The 22,711-nt window shown below is 50.7% G+C and overlaps 1 protein-coding gene across 18 annotated transcripts in view; it reads right to left on the minus strand.

Moving 5' to 3' along the window:
- The window catches only part of TNNT3 (troponin T3, fast skeletal type), a 31,713-nt gene extending 19,175 nt beyond the window's left edge, over nt 1–12,538 (minus strand). For 3 of the 18 annotated variants that reach the window (XM_040609364.1, XM_040609366.1, XM_040609368.1), the window contains exons 1-5: nt 12,283–12,399; nt 7,326–7,360; nt 6,218–6,231; nt 5,508–5,525; nt 2,988–3,005 (exon numbers count right to left, since the gene is read on the minus strand). In XM_040609364.1, the coding sequence (XP_040465298.1) occupies nt 2,988–3,005; nt 5,508–5,525; nt 6,218–6,231; nt 7,326–7,345 (70 nt within the window). In that variant the 5' untranslated portion in view covers nt 7,346–7,360; nt 12,283–12,399. Of the gene's footprint in view, nt 1–2,987; nt 3,006–3,905; nt 3,924–5,507; nt 5,526–6,217; nt 6,232–7,325; nt 7,361–12,282; nt 12,411–12,514 lie in introns of those variants that run through there. The other 15 variants (XM_040609374.1, XM_040609369.1, XM_040609372.1 and 12 more) reach the window with 11 other exon arrangements.
- Between the last annotated feature and the right edge of the window lie 10,173 nt (nt 12,539–22,711).

Here is a 22,711-nt window from a genome sequence, read left to right on the forward strand (position 1 = left end):
CTTCAGATGCAAGTCTCTCCACAACCACATACATCGCTGCAAAAGTGAGTTTTGCCTCTGCACGGTGGCAGGGGGGCAGGAGGATGAGGTGGATGCATCCAAGGGATGGAGCATCGCCACAGGGCATGGCTGTCCCACCTCCAGCCCCAGAGCACGGCGTAGAGGAAACGGTTTTGGGAACGCTATCCCCGTACCAACTGGTGTCTCTACCGATCGCCTGGTGAGAGGCAGCGGAGTGCCGAGGAACACACAAGCACTGCCCAGCCACTGCTTCGGGCATTGTTTTCAAAGCTGCGGTAAGTACTCATTACTCATCACACCGCTTATCCTACGAGAGCGAAATAGCTGTCAGCGAGCACGCAGAGGATAATTTTGCATCCTCTCCTCTTCAACCACCTCCAGAATTCCTGCACGCATTACCGCTCCAGACAGAAACAGAGGAATTCACAAGCCATGGCACATACCTTCCTCATGAGCTTTAGCAGGTGGGAAGAGTCACAGAGCAAAATGCAAAAGAAGACAAGAGCGTTAGAAACGTCAGAACAATTTTTCACTCATGCGAAATGGAAGGGGAGGGAAAGCCTGAGAATATATTGCAAGGAAATGAAATGAATACGGATCTGAAAAGCACTGCTGGAAGTAAGGGTACAAATGATCTGAGATATTAAAAGCTGATTTAAGTGGCCGTATCAGCCATTTGCCTTACACGCACGTTCCTGCAGCTGTGCAGAGCCCGGCGCAGCGTGCCGTTTCACAGCCCTGGTGCATGCCCAAGTGGATTTACAGCCCGGGGCTAGGATTTTGGTGGCACGTGGCTGCACGTACTACTGTGCAACAGTGGTCCAGAGACTCCATTGCATGAAGAAGAAAGCCATCTTTAATCATTTGCAAAGCTCAAGCATCAAAATTACCACCAGCTGCTCTATCCAACAGGGGTTTAAGCTGAAGGAAAGGCTATCGTGACCACATCAGCCTGGCAAAGGAGGGCAAATCCCCTCCGCAGCTTTGACAGCCGCTGTGGCAGCAGGCTGATCGTGGGCATATCTGCACATTGTCCCGACCCACCTCCAGTGGTCCCAAACAAGCCTCCTGGGGACACCCAGCCAGTCTCAGCATGAAGGCATTGCAACCTTCATCCTTTCAAGAGGTTTACATTTCCTAGCAGTTTTTATACTTCTTTTTTTTTCATACAACAATTACTACGTGGCATCACCGGTGCGTTCAATGTCAGGACAGGACGTGAAGGAAGAGAGTATAAAAACCAAAACATGGCAAGTTTTATTCTATGTAATATGCCTATTTCTAAGTCCTGCTTCCTTTTGCTGTCTTACAGCTTATGGCTAAACCAGAGCTTACTCTGACAGACAGACATTCAGGAGTCATGTCACATACCTTCCTCCTCAGCTTCTTTAGGTGGGACGAGCCACGGGACAGGATGCAAAGGAACATTGGGAGAAACACATTATTATAGGCTATTGCACAGGCTGAAAACTCTGTTAAGCCAGCGGGAAAGGTTTTATCGAGTGAAGGATGCACTAATGGCCAGGAGGGGAAGGAATGGAAGGCACATGTTGATGGGAAACAACTTCACCATGTGAAGGGAAGAGGTGAAAATTTGTCGGAGAGGGAAAAAATCACAGGAAGCTCAAATAATACATGCTGAAATGTCTAATTCCAGTGTTAGAGGAGCAACCTCCTGCCATTGCCTCTGCGCACAGCAGGACCTTGCACTGGGACAATTCCCCTGTGCTAGCCTGTGGCAGACCCGGCCACAGAGAGGTGGAAAGCAAAGGCAACAGAAGCGATAAGGTGAAGTAACGGGGTCCTGCACCTCTTGCACCACCCTCGAATCCCCCCCCCATCACCGCCAAAGAGACGGTGGGGAGCAGTTCGAAAGGCGATGGCACGTACCTGCTTCGTGAGCTTCATCAGGTGGGACATGGTAGGGAGCAAGATCAATGAGATGGAAAATGAGAAGTTAGACTAAAAAGTGTGTGAATGCAACAGGGGGTCTAAAAAACCACAGTGGGTATGAAATAGAGAAAGAGAGGAGGAGGTGAAATGGAGACGGGCAACCAAAGCACACGCAGGTACAAGAAATGTAAAACCTTCTGCACCTGGATGCTGTAAAAACCCTGCAAACCGCCCAGAGGGGCTTTCCCACGGCATGGCAATCAGGTTTACCTTTGTTTCAAAGGTGCCCATCGCACAAAGCTTTGCAAATCGGGAACCAACACACCCTTTGGCTCCTCATACCCGGAGCACCACATCCCAAACCTCTCAAGTGCAAAGGGTGGGTTTCTGTTCCAGCCCCTCTCCTCTGCCCTGCCTGTTCCACCTTGCAAAGGCTGCATGCAATGTGGGGAGCCAGCTGGGGTTACTTGCCAGTGTCTGCATAGATATAATTAATAAGATCTGCATTCTACAGTATTACTGCTTATATATAATATGATATATTATAGTCTATAAACTTATAATATATACTATATATATAATATGGCATATTGTAGAATGCGTACCACGTAAGGTATGGCTACACCCATACCTTATCACAGATGGATTTTGATCTCAAAATCCATCCGATCATTATCTGCCAAACTACACAGGAGAAACCAGTTGATACCAGAGAGAAACGTCCCTAGCCAGCCCCCAGCGACCCCATCCCACGGCAGCGGCAGGCGTTACAGACACCTGGGGCTGAAGCTCAGCCTCGGAGCCTGCAGCAGCTTGGCTGGAGGGCCGGCACCCGCAGCCCCCAGCGGCTCCCTGCCCCAGGCTGGGGGTAGGAGCCCACGCAGGTCCTCAGGGGTAGGGGGCACCCTCGGTGAAATTTGGGCAAGGGACAAGAGGAGCCCTCTGCCAGCGGATGGGTTGTCCCAGCATCTTTCTCTTGCCTCCAGCGTTCTTCTACCCGTTTGCAAAGTCGAGGGGCGCGTGGGCAGCGAGCCCGTCTGAGGGGAGAGGGGCTGGGGAGCCATTCCACGTACCTTCTTCTTGAACCTCTTCTGCGAGCAGGACACATCACATGGCAAAGGGAATGGGAGAAAACGAAAACAAGAAATATCTTATTGGAACATTCTTGAGGTTTGCCAAGCTCCCAGGCCGTTACGGGTAAGAATACACAATGATGGAATTACAGGGTGAAAGAGAATTAAAAATAACATTTTTATGGGCATATTATGAGGTTATAAATGTTACTGAAATATGGGAGTATGACCACAAATGAAAACCACATTAAAAAAGTCATCCAATATTTTATTCCTTATTAGAGCTGGCTAAAATGTCCTAACTGACTTTTGGTGAATCTGTAACCAGTAATAAAACTGCTGCATTTCTTTTGTTGTAAATCTTTTTTGCGGAAAATTTTGGCAGAAAATTTTCACCACCATTTACCAATTTTTGAAATTTCAAATAAATTCATTTCTGAATTTCAACAGATGAATATGAACTTTACAGGGTGTCCCCCTCCCTTTTAAAAATTCAAGCTTTTGGAAAGAAAGGAGATGACTTGACACTACTGTGACAAAAATAATGTCAAGCAGTTCAGTAAAAAAGGTAGACTAAACCAAATATATATGTTTCTATACACATATATGTGTATTTATATTTAAAAATTATATATATGTGCGTATACAATATCCAGGGGGGTTATATGCATTCTATTTCTATATATGCATGTATTTTATTTATGTATTTGGTTGGTTGGTTGATTGGGTTTTTAAACAAAAAGCAAGGCCCAATTTCCTGCCAGCTCAATAAATGCCATCAATGCCCATCAGCACATTGATGTCTGTGGCTCAGGGCTGGGTCCCAGCCCCTGGATGTGGACCACTTGCTCTGGAGTTCTTCACACACATTTTTCCTCTGCATGGACAGCGAAAGAAAGCAGAAGCCGTGTCACATACCTTCTTCCTGAGCTTCAGCTGGCAAGTGTCATGGAACAAGAAGCAACAGCAAGCAGGGAGATGAAAACAGAGAACAGTTAGGAACTGGTATTGGGGTGAGCTAAGGCCTGGAGAGAAAAGTGGTTAGAAAGTGATGGAGAAGTTATATGGAAAGGGGATGGATGACTTTGGAAGAGAATGCAGAGGTCAAGCAAATATGAGGAGCGAGAAGATACACCTCAGAGGAGACAGTCATGCAGATTAAAAATATAGGAAGTGACCTGCCTATTAATTTCATATTAATCATTAAATTCTTGAAACCCAAAAGTAGGCAGTTAGGGAAGGAAGGAGAAAGGCAAGAAATGTTTCTCCTTTAAGGAAGGCTTGTCTGTAGAAGCAACACCCTTTGCTTACTCTTTGGACATTTGACAAAGCATGAAGGATGGAGCATGAATAGCACCTTCACCTCTCTGGCTGTGCCCTCTGGGCAGGACCAGGGACACGATGCTGACTGAAGGCATCTGCAACCCATTTGGCATCTTGGTTTTCCTTTTTTGAGCCCTTGATCCCCTCAGAAGCAATGCTGGGGGAACTGGAGACGTAAAGTTAGCATAGCTTAGGGCAGGAACTACTCTGCAGCACCTCTGTTCCCACCGCCATGGGGAATCCATGGGGGGGGGAAGGGGTGGGGCGGGGGGGGGGGAGGGGGGAGGGCAGTAAAGAAGAAAAAAAAGCAGCTGTGTATAAAATCCCCAAGATGGACATTTTTACACAGGAGTAAGTCTCTTTCTCAGAGCTGGTCTCACACACTCCACGTGCAAATATTCCATCTCCCAGTAAAGAGTTTTGCTCTTGACGCCTTGGAAGATGTCTTGGACGCTAAGGGCAGATGCTGGGAGAAAGCCCCAGCATTTGGCCTTTGTCTCTGATCCAAACACCTTGGGAAAAGGAAGGACGACAACCAGCAGCTACGCTCGCCTGACCTGAAGCTGATGTGTCCAAAGTGCCCAGCAAAAGCAGCAACACGTCTCCAAAATCTTCCTCTCCCTGCTGCCTACAGAGGCTGAAACAGCTTGGGAGAGAAGGGCTTTTCATGCTCATCTTTCTCTGTCTCTCGCAGCTTTTCAAATCAACTTTTGCCAGCTAAAGGCACGTTAAAAAACTTCATCTTTGCCAGTCGGCTCTCTGCCTCCCCGTTTCCACTCTCGGCAGCGCCCCGCTAGGTGCTCCTCGGGAGCCGGGCAACACGCTCCTCGTTTCAATTTCCAAATGTAAACTCAACCTGAGGGCATTGCCAAACGAGACCGCTGGGACCGCCAGTGCTGCGTTGGGTGGGCTCTGCCCCAGCCCCTGCTCCGCTCTGGGGTGAAGGCCGAGTTAGCTCCCAGCTTTACAGCCACCCCCTACGGCTCATGCAAATCCAGCATCTCACTGTAACGTGGAGGGTCTGCACACCACGGCCCGGCTCGGCCACTTTTGTGGTTTCCGACTGATTTACTGATCAAGTGTTTCAGATCACCTTTAGCGGCAAGCGCCAAAGAGAAGGGTGAAATACAGACAAGGAAAAAGCAGGAGCAAGAATCAAAGAAAGATAAATTACGTTCCAAGGGGTTTTTTTGTTACCTTCTTCTTCGTACTCCTCTGCATTGAAATAGGGGAGGGGAGAAAAAAAGCAGATAAATCAACCGTCAGCCTTGACACATCGGTAGGACCTTACCCATGGCAGAGCCCTTTGCGCTCTCAGGGATGCTGGGCAAGATGGTGTCTGAGAGGCCACTTCCAAATCCGCAAGTAAAATAGCAAATAAAATGACTTTGAGAAAAAAGAGGAGGCATAAAAAGGGGAGGAAGGAGATATCGTACTGGATTTTTTTCTTGGGCAATGGGAACTCAGGTGTACACACGCGTTAGAAGGAGGAAAGTGGAAGAGAGGGTCTCTGAGTATATAAAAAAAAGCAGCAAAGAGAAAAATCGTACGTTTCTATGTATATTGCTTGCACATGTTGTGGGGCTTTACATTTTAAAGCAGAAAATAGTACTTGTACAGAAGCCTCAAAATAAATTGCCAGCAGATGGCAGCGCCCTACAAAAACTGGCGGCATCCCCTGAAAGCGGGGCATCGGCGTGGGGCAGCCCCGGGGGCTGCGGGGGTACCAGCGCCGGGACGCGGGGACACTCGGACAGACCGACGCACAAAAAAGAAACCTCAGATTTGTTCAACTGTACCGGCACTTTTTGTTAAAATCTCAGCACCGGGCAGAAAGGAGAAGAGGACTCGGGCTGCGAGTGTGGCAGGCTTGCATGGAAGCGATTAGAGACAGAGTTAAGACTTACCCTCTCCTTGCTCCCTGCGAGAGAGAAAAAAGGTTATTGAGACCAGATAAATAATTCTTTCACTCCATATCATCGCTAAGTTTTAAACAATACACTGAAGCAACCCAACGCGCTGTTGTTTAAAGCCTGCTGTGTCTTCTTTCCCCCATTCTCCCTCTGCTCTTTCAGGAGCCATTTGGTTTAAAGAGCAGTAAAGCAACTGGATTTGGGTTTTGTTTTAAATAGCGTTCCTGACTCTGAAGGTGCACATAGATCTGCATCCAGGAATAATCCTGCCACCACCAGGCTATAACGTGATACCCACGCATGAGCGCCGTGCAGGGGCTGGTGAAGCCGGACCTCAGCCCCAGTGTGCCGGGCAAGCCAGCCTGCAGCCGCTGCCCCACGCCAACCCAGATGTGCTACAGGCTCCCTGAACCCTAGGGCTGCCTACGAAAAACTTGGCATAGACCAGCTGCTGCTCCGTGTTTATCCCATGGCTGTAGCAATGCCAATCTCAGGGTCTGCTCCCGTTCCTTGCCCCCACTTGTCAGCCTCTCCTGTGCTACCATCACCTCGCATGAAACCCAAAGCCCAGAGCAGCCCTGGGGCCAGACCCTAAATGAAGGACATGTGTGTTAGAGATTTCCTGAAAATGGTGCCAGATCTCATCTTTGGAAAACAAGTTTTAAGAGCAGGCTGGGCAAAATGACACAGGTTAAGCTGAGCCTGCCTCGCAGCTGAGGAGGGGGCTACGTGACCACTGCAGGTCTCTCCGTGATGTCCCATGATTGCCCTAAATCTCCCTTCTGCACCTACTGATGCATAAATGTCAAAGGACCCCACTGGGTTTGGTCATGCTATTCCAGGTACAGAGCCACGGGCGCTGAGGGCAGGCTGAGCTGGGCAGAGGTGTTTGGAGGATGTCCTGTGTTGGACAGCGAGGGTGTCAGGGGCCTTTGATGGACCCTTTGACGCTCAAAATCAAGACGCCTCTTCCCCACTGCCTTGGGGGGCTTCAGGCTGTGCACGGGGCAGCACCCAGCCTCTGCTCCCCATGGGGATGCCCTCGCTCTGTGGCACGGGGCCAAGCTGAGCAGGACACACAGGTGGCTTTAGCTCTACTTACACTTCCTCGGTATCAGACATGTCGGCAACGGGTTTCTAGACAAAAGATGAAGAGAAGAAAAAAAAGAAAAAAAAAAAAAGAGATGTTATTAGTGAGAGTGCCTCCAAAAAAACGCCAAGCAGGAGCAGATGGGTTGACATCTGAGGACGAAAAAAGCCAAGCACCTGCTTTCCCACACAGCAGCCAGTCGCCCACCAACACTGCCATTCTAGGAGCAGCACAGACCTTTGCCAGCCAGGTTAGAGGAGAAGGAGAGGGGAAGAGGAAAAGATCATCTGGAAAGACATGCCCTGTCAACCTGGCTGCTTCCCGCAGGCAGGCACGGGGGGAGACCTGGACCCGGCTTTAAGTTACCAAACCTCCGGAGCTCAGGGAGACAGGCACAAGCCAGGGCGTCCTCTCACGCCCATCTGACATTTCCATCGCTCCAGCAAGACCAGAGAAATTTTTTGTTCTTTTACCCTATCACAAGTGGGCAGGTGCCAGCTCCAAAGCATTAGTCGGAGCTGAAAAAATAACAGAAACTACCAATACACCCCGAGATAACTACTTATTTGTCAGCACCCAAAAGCGTGTCTGGTTTATACAGCTGATGAATGAATGAACAATTATCTGTTGATTAGTTTAAGAGGAAAACTGGCCAAACGCCCGGTCGGGCAGTTGACATCAGTGTAACCAGCTGTATTTATTACACCCAAGCCTTGCACCATGGGGCAGAAACGAGCCCATCCAAGGCGCTGCTGTGCCTTGCATCTCTGCGCAGCCCTGGTCAGGGCTGGATGCAGCCCACCGCCCACAGAACGGGTGCAAGGGCTGGATGTGGTCCCTCTGCTGATCCTTGCTGGACCCCAAGTGCGTGTACAGGAGCCTCAGACAGAGTCAGAGGGAGCAGAGCTGCTGTTCGGGGGGCACTGCAGTGATACCGCACGCTGCGCTGGGGTGGGTGACGGCAGCGGTGAATACTGTGGCTCTCCCAAAAGCGTCGGCTGCCCTGAGGCCAAGGGAGGAGGTGGGGAAGGACCCTCCAAAACTTCCTCCAAATCTGCGGCGCGTCTCAAGTTAGAAAGCCAGGCTCCTCCTCGCTGGGAAACCCAAGCCATGACATTCATGACTTCATTACTCAGCTGATATATGAGAGATGTCTTGAAGGAGCAGGTGGGCTGACTTAGGCTCAAAAGGAACAACTGCAGCTCAGCAGCTTTCTATTTCAGAGGAAGGCAGTAATCCCATAGGCTCCAACCCTGCCCTATAAGGGATTCTCTCCATTCCCCAGCAATGACCCTGGGCACCACACGTTAACACCAGCAGGATTTAAAAACCCCATGTCCTAAGCAGCAATAAACAGCCAGCATTTTTTTCCCCTCTGGTTCCTCATTTATCCTGTTTCTGAAATTCAGCATTGCCCTGGAAGTAGTGCCAGCAACGGCTGTGTTACGACCTGACCTGAGTAGCTGGACTGGAGGGTGATCTGCTCGGACACAGGAGATCTGGGTTCAGTGACCTCTTGGTCCCGGGCTGCTTTTAACTTGGTAGCCATGATTGCCCACTCCTCAAGTGCAACAGCCACCCCAAGGAGTACTCTGGGGACTCTAACCCCACCAGGCAGGAGGAATCTTGGAGGAATTTCATATCTGGGAGGATTTTCAGCTCTGCAAAAGGCTTTTCTGCTGCACTGATTCCTGCTGCTTCTTCTGTTACTTACTCAGATGCTACAACACCTCTGGTCTCTCTCCCCTGGTCTTTTTTATCTGGATCATCAAATCTTCAGGGTAAAGATTTCCACTTGCTCTCCGCACAGTGGCTAGCAAGTTTACAATCTCATTTCAGCCTCCAAAAATTATTCAAACTATTAGTAATAATGCTTGGCAGTGTGTTGGTTTATGCAGCGGGACAGCAGAGCTTCTGGCAAAAGCCCATCAAGGGAAGCTGCCAGATGCCCAGCTGTTGGCTTCTTCCAAAATGCAGGAGGATCTGTAAAGGCTCAGAGCTATGGTCAATCCTCCCACGGATTCTGCCTTTAATTTATAAACCCAGATTTCCTTCTTCCCAAGGGTGTGTGTGTGTGTGTGTGTGTGGAGCGGGAAGACGACTTTTAAAGGGCTTTGAGCTAAACTCTTCTTCCCTCTCTCTCCAGTGAGAAGAGTAGTAATACTGCTCAATCCTGGAGAAGAAATCAGCTCGAGAGCCCGGCATATGCACACTGAGAGCAAACGTCTGGTCGGTGTGGGGTAGGCACGTCATGCAGCGCATGCTGTTCTTTCCAAGGCAATTGAAGTCAACAGGAGTCTTTGCAATCAGGCTTTCCATTAACAGTTATTGGAATGAGCTCATCTACACTCCAATTTAGCTCTAAGGACATCTTGCCGAGGGTTGTCACATTGGCTGTTCCCCTACACCCTTCCATATTTGTTAATCCAAGCGCTGCAAATGCGAATGGGATTTCGCATGGCATCTGTCCGCATGCTATAAAAGCCGAGCGAGAATGCCAGCATCCCTGACACCACAAGACCCCAGTTCTGAGGGGGTTTCTGGGCCCCGGATAAAACGAATTAATAACAAGTGCATTGGCAGACTGTGTGCAGAGATGAGCCAGATGCAGAAACCCCGCAGGCTAGAGCAGGTTGGGGAGAAAATATCCAGGGTGAGATGTGGTTTCAGCCTTGCAAGGACCAAACGTTCAGCCAAGTTTGGTCACTCCGTCGGGAGGAGCTGGCATTTAAGGCTGTAGCTGACTGCCACTGCCCTGGCTGGAAAGCCAAAAAGGTCTCACCTTGAGAAGAACAAGGTGTCTATCCACTTCGTGGCATTCAGAAGGCATCTGGTCCCTCAAAGCCAGGGGCAAAACACAGCCCATCATAGCAACAGCCCCCCGAGATGAGAAAGGCTCTTGGACACCCAGCACTGTCCACGTAGCTAACTCTGTCATCAAAGCAGCCAACAAAACCAAACCGTATTTACATCCAAAAGGCAATAAAGCAAGCAATCTGCTAAGAGCAGTATTTTCTGCAGTTAGGATTAAGTTCGCTGAAGGCAATGGAAAGTCTCCAGCTGGCTCGGGATTACCCTTCGGTGGAAATTACTTTACACGCAGCAAATGCAGCCTAAGATTAAGGCTGTTAGCACCTTAAGGCAATAACTGGGTTTTGTTTGTACAGCGGCAGAAAAATGGGGTCTGGTCTTGACTGAGGTTTAAGGATGTAATAAAATCAATTAGTTAATACTGCCCACCATTTGGAAGGAAATCAAAACACATGGGAAAGTTTTGCCAGACCAAAAACTTCCTGCCTGCTCCCGCCCCTTAAAGGTGAAAGCAAAGGTTAGCTTCTGCATTTTGCTCGAGCTAAGCAGGTCACGGCTAGAAGGACAAACCCCCTGACCCTCATTAGCCTCAGGTGGGCAGGAATGCTGCGTCCCTTTTGGCCCTAAATGATCCTGCCTTTGGCTGAAAGAGCAGAGCCAGCACATCCCAAGAAACCTCTTGGCAGCTGAGAATGCACCAGGGAGGGGGTACGGGCTGCCCTGCACCTCCGGGCCATCCCTGGAAATAACCCGCCCATCAATCATCCCTCCCCAGCCAGGCCATACAAGGGAGGCAAGGTAGCGAGAGCTGTATGGGAAGGGGGGAGGACAAAAGCGGCCACGCAGGGGCCAGGGGACCTGGCAGGGACAGCTATCAGGCGAGGACAAGGGGTATGATCTGCCAAGCACCACACGGCCATGCTTTTCCAGCAGGAGCTGCTGCAAACCCACTGCAGCTATTTTTTTATATGCATACATATATTTATTGACACATATGTTATATGTAATATATCTATTAAATATAAAAATGGATGCATATACCTTTTATATAGAAAAGTATATGTATAAATTTAAAAGTAGAGATGTATATACATATACTTTTTTGAACATGTATTTCTTCTGTCCCTCTGCCTCCTCCTTCGTTTCTGAACTGCTCGGTACACCCCAGCAGAAGCGTTTCTCTCCCCTGGGGCTGGAGAGCCAAGCACCCACGGCAGCGCTGCTGCTGCAACAGGGTAGCAGGACCCAAGCGGTGCTGCAGGCTCCACCGACCCCCCGGCACGATCCCGACCCCTGCCCCAGCAGCAGCTCTGTCCTTGCCTTTGGGGAGATCCGATCCGTCTGACCCCTGCCTGGGGTTTGCTAGAAACAGCAAGGCTGAGGCAGAGGGTGGAAGACCACGACCGTGCTTAGCTTCCATCCCCTGCCTCTCCCCCAGGCCTGGCAGGGACCCACGAGGCTGGTGCCTTCGCAGGACACCCCCCACCCCAACAGCCAGGAGCTCTCCGCTGTGGGGGGAGATGCCCCCCACGCAGGGTAGGTGGGGTCAGGCCAGCCAGGTGCAGGGGCTGGAAGCTCTGCAGGTAGGGAACATCCCATCACTGCTCTGAATTTAATCCCCTCCTCCTGCCCCTCCGTGTGCACAGGGAGCTCCTCTCCCAATTTTCTTTTTTTCTGCGGGAGGTGCAGTTTTCTGTGACCATATTTGTTTTTCTCAGGTCTCTCTCTAGCCCCAGCCCCCCTCAGCCCCCCTCACCTGCCAGCAGGTCCCCACTGGTCCTGCCCCTCATCCCTCCACCTCAGCTTTCTCTTCTCCAGGTGATGGGAGGGAAGGGCAGCAATTCCTTCCTGCTGCTGGGGGGAGTTTTCCCAAGAGACACCACTCCATTCCCAGCCCCACACCTTGGTCTTGGAAGAGTCTTTGCTCCCACCACCCGTCCTTGAGAGTTCAGAGCACCCAAATCTCTGCAGGGGACATGAGCCTCATGCGATACCCAACCAAAGCCAGGAAGGAAAACTGCCTTTCCCTTAGGATCCTGTGCTGGATCCCAAGGCCTGTTGACCCCAACCCTTCCCTAGTGCTTCTCCATTCAGACCAAAGCTCAGCCCCTCGGCAGTTGTACCCCCAGCAGCATCCCTTGCCGGGGCTCCCACTTACCTGGGAGGAGCGGAGAGAAGCGCCGAGCTCCCTGCTGAAGGGGAAGGGTGGGCTGGGATCTGCAAGCGTCCCAAGGTGATGCAGCTGTCAACTTATAGTGACATTTGATCGTCTGGAGGAGCCTATTGGCCCCAGACTCCCTGTGCTCAGCAGGGAAGGGAACAGAGCGGGATGGGGCAGGGGGGGTGGATGGAGGGGGAAGCGAGGGTCGAAGGAAAAAAAAGTGTCATACCATGTATAGGAGCAGCTGGAGCAATTGCACAGATGATGCTAAGATGGGAGGGACATGTTTGGAGGGAATAAAAAAAACCTCCAGGGCTTATGTTTCTATATTTACCACCCCACCAGGCAGGCAGAGCTTAAAGGGGGGGTATCTGAGGCAAAGGCACCTCAAGAACAAAACGCAGGGCCCCCACAGCTCCATGCTGCATAGTCACTGCTTACAACCTGGTTGTGGCACCCTGGCTCTTGCAATCCCAACACTCAGCAGCAGCCTTTGCCCTCCCAGCCGGGCAGGGGCTCTTCCCTGCTGCCCCTCTGCACGTAAACTGCTTCGGTTGTGCTGCAGGGTTAGAGCCTGCGGCCACCTGGGGACCTTTTGCTGTCTGATGCTCTTTGAAATGAGGAGTCACGGGGCGAGTGAGAAGTCAGAAGCACTTAGCACACGTGTCACGCATGTGTTTGTGTGTGGGTGGCATGTAGCACGCACCCACCTCTTGCTAAGACTGCCAGGGCTCTGCCACACATCAGGGCTTGAGGAGACCTGGACAAAAGGCAAGGGAGCAGGAACACAGCAAGAGAGCTTGTCTGCCTCCAGCCACACTCCGAGCCTTTCTTAGCATGATACAAAAGCGTTATTTAAGGAAGGTCATCTTGGAGAGGGCAAACCCCAGACAGCTGGACCCCACCTAGGACCCTCTAGGTGCCCGGAGGGGTTTTGCCACCCAAACACCCTCCACAGCTGCACGGCTATGCCAGCAGAGGATTGCAGTGCCTTGCACAGCGCTCTGGCTCACCGTTTCCATTTCACTAAACCTCACAGGCTTCAGCTCCCCATCCCCTCCCTCCCGCCTGTCCCCTTGGCAGGGCTCCCCAGCGATGCAGAGCGTGCCCGCCGGTGTGCCTGGCAGCTCCAGTACCCCCTTTCTCCCAGCCTGTAGGAGCAGAGAAAAACTTTCGGAGCTGCGGGACAGGCGATATTTTTGGCCTGGGTCACAGATCGATTCCTGCCCACTCTTTCCCTGCCACTTGCAGGAAAGAGTCCCCAGCCGAGGATGTAGAGACAAGCTTTTTAAAGCCGTGGAGCGGGAGCAGAGCGCTGCAACCTCCCATTCACCAGGTAACATGCACGAGCAAAAATCCCCTCTCCAGCTTGTCTTCTCCAGCTTTCCGGCAGCTTATCCCCTCGCCTCCCTCCTGCAACCTAGCTCAAGCCAATGCTTTTGTTATTCATCAGGTGGGAGGGGGACAGTGCATCCATCCTCAGCACCTCGGCTTCGGCTGGGCGTTTGCCGGGTGGGGTTCCGGGGGGGGCACCCTGTGCTGCTGAGGATAGTGCATGGGGACGCACAGCCAGGCCAGGTATCGCAGCCTCCACTCCCCTTCCCCAGCTCCGCTGAAAGCTCTAACGCAGCAAACCAGCTTCCACGCCGTGTTTTCGGCACCGTCAAGCATTTTTGCCATCTTCCACCGGCTCATTTTCCTCGGGCATTCCACCAGCTGGGCACATCTCCAAGAAATACAGTATTTGCCCAAACTGGCAGCAGAGTGGGGATGTAAGGGAGGGGAGTCCCCCAGCTGTTTCTCCTTTTCTGCTCGCGGTGGCCCCAGTTTGGCAATGGTATTCACCAGCCTCCTTTGCCTGCAGGCTGGTTTTAGATTGTCCCTGCTGCTGACGGGGCATCGCAGCTCAGGTCTCCCACACCAAGGACAGGATCAATCAATGAAAAAGAAAACATGTGCATCCAAGTGCGTGTGAAGCCTGGGCTTACCAGGCCGGTTCTCAGCAGATGCGAGGTTGAAAGCTCCCGTGGTCCCATCTGCTGGAAGTGGGTTGGCAGGAGCACCATGAGCATCTTGCAGGCTTGCACAGCCTCCATCACAGCAGTGCTGCTTGCACACCAGTGGCAGGAGCACTCTTCACATCACTCAAATTTCCCTCTAAGCATCTTGACAAATGTGACATTGATGCAAGCTACAGGAGGGACAGGTAACCAGACATTTCTACCTGCTGCAGCTCTATTCTATAACGGATGAGTTGCAAACATCTCTGCCTGCAGCATCCCCCCCAGTTCCTCTACACATGTGCCTGCGCTCAGCTCGGTTCCTGATCTGGATGTTTTGGGCAGCTGCTCTGGGCAATGCCCATCTTTACATTAGGTCCATGCTCTGTCTTCCCTACCATGGCCCCTTGCCAGCAGGGCCCGTCTGCCCGGTGTGGTCCCGACGGATGCCCGTGCACCCCGTGGGCTGCCTATTTCACACATACCCTACGTCTAGTCCTTATTTCTCTTCTTGATGCCATCGCGCAGCAGTTTCATTCACAGCCTGCAACATTTTCATCACCAGCTTTGCCTCTCTTTACTGTAGATTGTCCTGCTCTAGGATATACATTTTGCACTTTCTTGACACCATCTCTCCTCCCTGCATCAGCAACAAGGTGTACTTGGACTCACCTTTGAGCAGCTGCAGTGCAGCCACGCAGCCTGGAGAGCCACAAATCACCACCGACTGCCTCACGCTCCCTACTGCTCGCGTGGACCAGATGAGGGAGAGGTGATCCCGGCTGCGGCTGTGTTTCTACCTAAAGCTGTCAGATTTAGAGAGGCAAAGGCACAGCGAGCACCTGCCTTTGGAGAAGCCCCTCTCACCAGCTGCCAGGTTAGGAGAGACAGCCCCAAGGCCAAAGAGCGCGCACGTGCAGGTCGCAGATATGGACCAGGGTCTCAGCCTCCATAGAGTCCATCCGCCTGTGGACCTCAAGCCTCTGCCTGGCACGCCGTTACCTCTGCCTGGCACACGGTTACAGCGACAGCATCTCTGCTGGGGAGGGGATACAGCACACCGGTGTTCCTCTTCGAACGGGAGTGACAGGCCGGGGCACAGATCTAGAGAAGTTTCCACTGGGTAACCTGGCCCAGTATCGCATTTCTGTTGGGTAGGTAGGAGCACCAAGGCTGGTTATTTGAGACGGGCCACGGGAATATGCAGCATAGCAGGGCCACTTGCAGGGGAGCTGGAATCAGCTGTTCTCATCTTCTTCGGCTGTCAGCTGAACTATTGCAGCAGCCAGCGCACCCAGGGGGAGATGCCTTTAAATACAGTGTGCACACATTAGCCCCGGTAATTTTACAAATTGCATAAAGATGGGCACTTTGTCTAAATGCTTGTCTTTTTTTCTTTTAATTCCCTCACCCCCTGTGCTCATTGCACACCAGTCAGTGGGCAGCATTTCCATGGATCACTGCCTCCCACGGCTGGATGACGCCCAGCCAGTGAGCTGGAAAAGCGCATCTGAAAACCTCTACGGCCCTGGAAGCCTGGAACTTGCGGCACCAGGTTTATTAAAAACGAAGCGTTTTAAAGAAAATCAGCTACGCCCTTCCCGTAACACAGATGCTCTTCCACATCCCAGAGAGACCTAACTCCTGAAAAGAAACAACATGTATTCCTTGTTCACCAGTTACTGACCAACACCGGGCAAACTGATCTGATACCGAAGTGCATCCTGCGTTGCCCACGAGCTGTGCCAGAGGACCTCCTGAGGTCCTTCCTCACCCAAACCCGCCCACGACTCTGCACTTACATCTTCGTGCTGGAGCGACAGAGCAACTTTCACTGACACCTTCTATCATCTGAAAATAGTCAAGTTATCCAAAGCAAATTTATTTGCAAGGAAAATAGCTTTTACGTGAGTTGTTCCATCATTCATTGTCTGAATGTTTCTTTAATTCCGCCTCCCGCCCAGCGTTGTCTCTGAACGCTTTCAAAACAACATCTTTTGATTTTTTTGCATGATACAGCCATTCTGGTTTTGGCACCTTTATCTGCTTATACAGACACCAGCACTGAAATGCTTAAAGTTACCTGGGAAAACATGTTGATGAAGCTGACTGGGGAAGGGTAGGGTTGTGTTCTTCTGGTTTCTGACACTCAATTATAAACCTTTTACCGTGATTCGGGGCAGGCGGGAAATGGGAATCACAAAAGCCATTTGGGAACAAAAAGTCAATTCTCATCCAGTTCCTCCCCTTTCTTATTTTTATCCCCCCCCCCCCCCCCCCCCCCCAAAGAAACGGATTCTGCAGCAGGGTTTAATCTACTCTAACCTTGAACTGCTGATGTCCTACGTTCACTGAAACACTCTTTCCAACTTCACTGAAGTAGCTGCCAATAAAAAGGCAGATCAGATAGTCACTAAGTAAGTACACTCAGAGAAAAGACAAAATTATATACATATATATATAAAAAATAAATATCTTCTATTCCTGGGTAAATCCAATGACCTGTTTTATGCAGCCAGTCAAGCAGAGATCAGAATAGCCTTAAACTTTCAAACCGGCTCCTCTATTTCAGTATCAGCGGGCTGCTGCCATCTCGCTGGCAGTGATGGGATCCTGAGGCATCTGAAACACAGCTCAAGCCGGCCGAGCAAAGACCACGCTTCCTCCCTGTCTCCTCTAACACCCCGCTCGGCAGCTGGGCTCAGGACCTCGGTCCTCGGTTTGTCTCTCGCTCCCCCGGCTGGAAGAGTGCTGGCGCAGTGCTTGCACCGCTGGCGGCAGCTGCGCTGGCACAGGGCAGCGCGAGGGACCCCCGGGCTGTGGGATCACCCACCTGGATCCTGGAGGGTGGCTGGGGAACCGCAGGGGCCAACGCCTTCTCCTGATGGTGGCTTCATGGCATCTCAAATGGCACAAAAAGGGGAGTAAAGGGCAGCAAACGAGCTTCCTCTCATCAATGACCAAATTACCTACTTATGCCTCCGTCTGCCTTCCTGATACGGCTGTTCTCCTCCTTGCGTCTGGAGGGAGGGAGTCAATCAGCACTTCTGGAGAGGACTCTAGTGCGTTATCCCTTCTGTGAAACTCGGTCAGGAGGAGAATCTGCCCCCTCTTATCCCCTCTTAGCCTGTAAGAACAGAAACTTTACATCTTTGCATAAGAAATAGGGAGGGATCTCAACAGCTCGTGCTTCAGCATCAGATGCAAACGTAAGCCAGCCTTGTGCGTCATTTGTGCAGCATACACTGCAAGTGCACTCGTTAGACTGGTGTGGTTTCAGTGGTGACAGTGGCAGAGCAGGGTACAACATGTCCTTGAGCATTTTTAAATTCTGTTGAAATTTTCTTATTCATAACGGGGGTTTTTCTAAGTTTCCAGTCGGGTTGGCTCTGGTTGTTGTTGTCTGTTTTTTCTCCCAGCAACTTTTTCAGTGTTGGAGAGACACAAAGTCACTCTTAAAAGACAATGGCAGTTTTGAGACGTTGAAGTCATCAGTCAAAGAGGAATTAATTGCATTAGGGTACTTGCATGAAGGATTGAGCACCTACCCCCCAAGTCCTTCCACGGGTCAGTGCTGCCCTAAAGAGCAATGCATCCTGCAGAGCCAGGCATGATCTCATCAGTCATCGGGGAGGCAGAGAGGGAGAAAGCCAAGAGCTCACCTCTGAGACCAACCCCAAAACACCAGCATCTGCATCCCTTCCGTGAGAACCGGCCTCACCCACGGCTCTGACGGCTGCTGGTGCTTTGCTACCTTGATCCACAACAGAGTGACTCAAAGCCAGATTAGAGATGCATTAGCACACCAGGTCAATGAGCGACAAGGCTTCACCCAGTGGTACTGGAGAAGCAGCAAGAGTTTGCCTGTAGAGCTGGCTTTCTGGCACAGCTCACCAGCATTTCAAAAGTCAGATGGAACAGACCAAGCTTAACCCGGGTATAAAGCTGCTTTTATGGTATAGATTTCCAAAGATATTGCTTTTGCATGCCCCTGTCTCCCTGTGAGCAGGGTTAACCTACTGCCTGCCTGGCCACCCATGCTAAAAGGCTCCTGAAATGCTATGAAAAAACAAAGCCCAAACTGGGATGGCTGCTGGAAAAGGGGATGAAATGCCCCAGGGCCAAGAGGCAGTAAATAACTGCGTGGCATTCGGCCAGCTCACACCTCCGGCCAGGGCAAAGGAGGGTATCGGTGCCACCCTCACCACCTCACTTGAGCAGTCTCAGCCCTGATCTTTGAGTCAAAATGCACACAAACAACCAACCAAAATTCGCCGAACCGATCAGGTCCAAGCCCCCTCTGCTCCGCAGCATTCTCCACGCTTGCAGCCTCTGCATACAGCACATCCCTCGCCAGGAACAAGCAGAGACAGAATTTGTGCTCTTCCTCTCTGGTGGTGCTAACAACAAAAGCACAGCCCCAAATTGGCATTTTGCAACCCTGACTTTTGCAAAACAGTAAATCTGACCAGCAAACTTGAAAAGCCTCCAACTGGTTTCATTGCCTGGAGCTACTCTGCTAGAGTATCTGTCCTGGCAACGTCACCCTCATCTGCCCTTCACCTCTCTGGTACTTTAGATGCCAAACTTTGCAAGAGCAAAGCTGGAGACATGCAATGGTGTTACTTGAGAGCCCTTCTTCACGCTAATTTTAAATGATGGACCTTTTCATGCTTTCAAAAAGAAGTCACTTTATTTATTTTTGAGAAACCTCTTGGACTTACTGGCTACTGTAAACACTCTTGTCCATCTGATGTTTTGTACTTACCTGCAGGGCTTGAAAAGTCACAAGAAAACAGCACCCGAAATGATCTTGAAGGAACAATGACCTGTTAATTTTGTAAACCGAACAGGGTAACATGACGCACCCAACATGCAAGTGATTGCAGATGGAAACAAATTACACATCAGTAAGTACCAAATTTCACCTTTCTTCAGTTAATATTGATTCCTGATTTTTGTGGTAGACTCTTCCTCCATCACTCAGCTGTTTGCTCTGGGAGGTGTGCTGGCTCCGTCTGCTTTAGACAGCTAAGGCGTGCTCCCTGTGGGTTCAGGAGACCCTCTGCGGACACCCTGGGTCTAGGCTAGATGTCTCTCTGAAGAGAAGGGATCAGACTGGACCATTGGAGATACACCCTGGGTCTCATCCTCAGGCTATTTACACCTAAATGGATGAGACAGTCCAACGGTGAGGATGAGGACTGAGCCGCAGGATGGGAGCCAGGACCAGTGCCTGGACCTGCTGTTTTGGCTGTCCCCAGAGGAGATGAGCAAGGCAGGAGGCCAGCTGAGATGCTCGTAGCAACCACCTGCAACCTTAGGAAGGACTACCTACCTAACCAGGCACCTCCAATCCAGTAATTACACTTGTAGTTTGCTGGTTTCTGCTTTAAAGTGCTTGCTCATATAAATCCCAATGACACTCTCCCCTTACTTTGCTTCAATCCCCCTCACTCCGCTTCTTCCCATCCCCCTCAAAAGCCCCAAGCCCAATGCACTTTTTTCTATTTACTTGAAAGATGAAGAGTGCACGTCTTCAGTATTGCTAAACTGCTATTACTTACAGTTATCTTGAAGAGATTAAGCACCTTTCTGAAACTTGTGATCTAAATTAAATTGTTCCACTGCAAGCAAAACCCTCAGGGGACCCAATGCGAAACCACAGGGAGATCTCCTGCGCTGTCTCAGTACAATTATCAGGACCCTTTTAACAGGTCCATCGTTTCTGAAGCAAATGCCAGCTCCAGCTGCACTTCTCACCACCAGATCAGTTCTTTACCTGCTTTATATATATATATACACACACACACATATATATATGTATCATGCAGCATTAGGGAAAGCGTGTTGAGCTGGCAAGAGTTACCAAAAGCGCAAGCTCAGAGCCTTGCTCAGCAGCATATCAGCTGCCACCTCAGTATTTATAGCTGCCCCGCTCTCGGAGCTTGTTTATTTTCCTTCCCTAAGGTGGCAGTGGCAGGAGGGGAAGCTCTGACATTCGGGCCCAGGTGTCTCCGAGCCTGACCTTTCCTTCAAAGAGCAGAAACTGCAGGCACATTTCAAGGAACAAAGTCATTTGGCAACTCTAGACTCGTGCCCACGCGGGGCAGAGCTGCAAGCAAGGGTCGAGCAGAGATCTGTTAAATGAGCCAGCACGTATACATAAGGGTGGTCATAAAAATGAGCCTGTAATTATTTTATACCTGGAAAGGGAACCCGTTGAAGTCTAGCCCCCAGTCTCAAGGCAGAACAAATGTTACATAAAGATACAATGTTCAAACCAGGCTGGAGTTTTCCATCAGCTAAGCTTTCCCCAGGTTTAAATAAGGCTGGTTTATGGCCTGCGGGAAACAGGCATTGCAGCGCTCATGGACCACGGTTTTCAATCCCATCTTGCATTTGCTTGTATAGAATCATCTGTTAAACCTTGTTGGAAAAAAAGCAGCCCCGAAGCCTGCCACAGAAGGCAAAGCAGCGCATTTCAGTACTACCGTACCCCCCCAGATTTACGTAGGAGTAGATGCTGTAGGAAAAGACGTTCCCCTTCTGAATAACCTAAACAGGACAGGGAAGGAGTTGCAGAGGAGCAACACCTGGAGGCGTGCTCAAGGTGGGAGCATGGAGAGCCCACGTAGGGGTTGTGGCCTCTCTCTTTGGGCACTGTTGGCCTGCCAAGGGGATGGTAATTTGGGACAGCAATCTGGGATAGCATGGGGAACACAGGCAGCCAACAGATATAGGGACCAGGAAAGCATTGCTCTTCTCCATCAGGCTTTGAAGGTAAACTTAATCCTGCCAAAAAGACTCACTCAGTCCTTAAGTTTGTCCTTGTTATGCTCAAAATGCAACAGCCCCAGGAAAAGAGCGCGCTGAGGTCTCGTAACGAAAGCCTCAGGGATGCCAATGCTGCAAAAATTACGATATTGCAAAAAACTAATGTAGGAAACATATGAAACAGTCACCTACTGAGTAAGACCAGAGCAGTAACTGCTAGAGAGAGGCACAGCCGGCTCTCCGTCACTCACATGGGCAGGACGGGTCCCCAGGAGTGCTCCTCACATCCCTGGGAGAGCAGCGGTCCCCCCAACACGCAGCTGCGCAGGAGAGCTGGGAGCAGCTGGCTTTGCAAGGGCTGCAGCACAACTCCACCACCACACACAGCTGTTTCTCCACAGCAAGTTCCACCTGCAGGAGCTTTCCATTTTAGTGAGAGGAGCAGAAGCACTTCACAGATGCCACGTTTTCTTCTGAAATGAGCAACATCATCAGCCACAACAACCCGTGCTTGCTGGTGAGGGGAGAAATGAGCCTTCATCCCCTCTTAGCATCACCCAGGACGCACATCCAGTGCACCTGGGCTGCAGCATCCCTGGCATCAGGGAGCCTTTCACCATTCTGGTAACCCCACTGCCACTCCCACACCATGTTGCTTTGGGAGGAGAAACGGCACATCATAAAGTCAATTTAATTGTGGAAAAGTTTCTCCGGGCAAACATATAAAGAGCTACACACATCTGCTCCGAGCCAGGCCTTTCCCTGGCTCCTCACCACCACTAGAGCTCTCTGGTCCCTCTGGGAAGCTTCTCACCCAACCTGCTCATTTCTGTGCTGGGACCAGAACCTGAAGGACAGCAGTTGTTTCTGCTGAAACCATATGTAGGTCCACACAGGCTTTAGGTGGGGAAGCTACGCCCTGCAAATTAACCCTCCTTAGAGGAGGAATCTCATACAAGCAGCTTCTGGGGCCTCTTCTGCGCTCCCCAAGCTGGTAGGGCACAGGCATAGCAGCAGCAGAAGTTTCTGGCCATCTCTTTCCACCAGCCAGCTGCAGAACAGAGTTGAAACAAATTCGTGCAACCAGCTTGCACACATGCAAGGGTACAGTAGCCCTGCTTTCATCTCAAGCCAGGCCATCTCTATAGACCCCATTGCTACCACTCTGGTCTCACTTGAAAACCCCAGTCTGGCAGAGGAAGGGCGGGTGGGAGGAGGAGGGAGCCAGATGGTGTCTGTGCTCCCCAGTGCGCTCTGCAGAACACAAGCACCTTGGATTCCCACCTCCAAAAGGAGCTGCAGCAGAGGATGGGGAGAGGAGAAAGGTACCGATAAGCAGAAAGATGACAGCAAGAAGGGATATCTGAAAACTTTCCACTTCCTAACACTTCAGGAAAGCATAGGCAGGGATAGCACAAACCATTTGCTGTCTCTACAGCACAGAAACGTTACGGCTTGAAAGGTCACCTCCATAAAAATGTTTTTCATTAGATGGTTCCAGGTAGGGTAGTCAGCTCATTAGAACACTGGGCTCCTACACAGACAGCTACATTGACTCTTCTAAGCTGTATAAGTAAGCTATAGATTATTTTTATATATATATATATATAGCTGACATCACCAGTGATTTTGGTGGAAGCTGTGACCTT

The sequence above is a fragment of the Falco naumanni genome, chromosome 10 (genome assembly GCF_017639655.2).
Source record: "Falco naumanni isolate bFalNau1 chromosome 10, bFalNau1.pat, whole genome shotgun sequence".
NCBI classification, from domain to species: Eukaryota; Metazoa; Chordata; class Aves; order Falconiformes; family Falconidae; genus Falco; species Falco naumanni.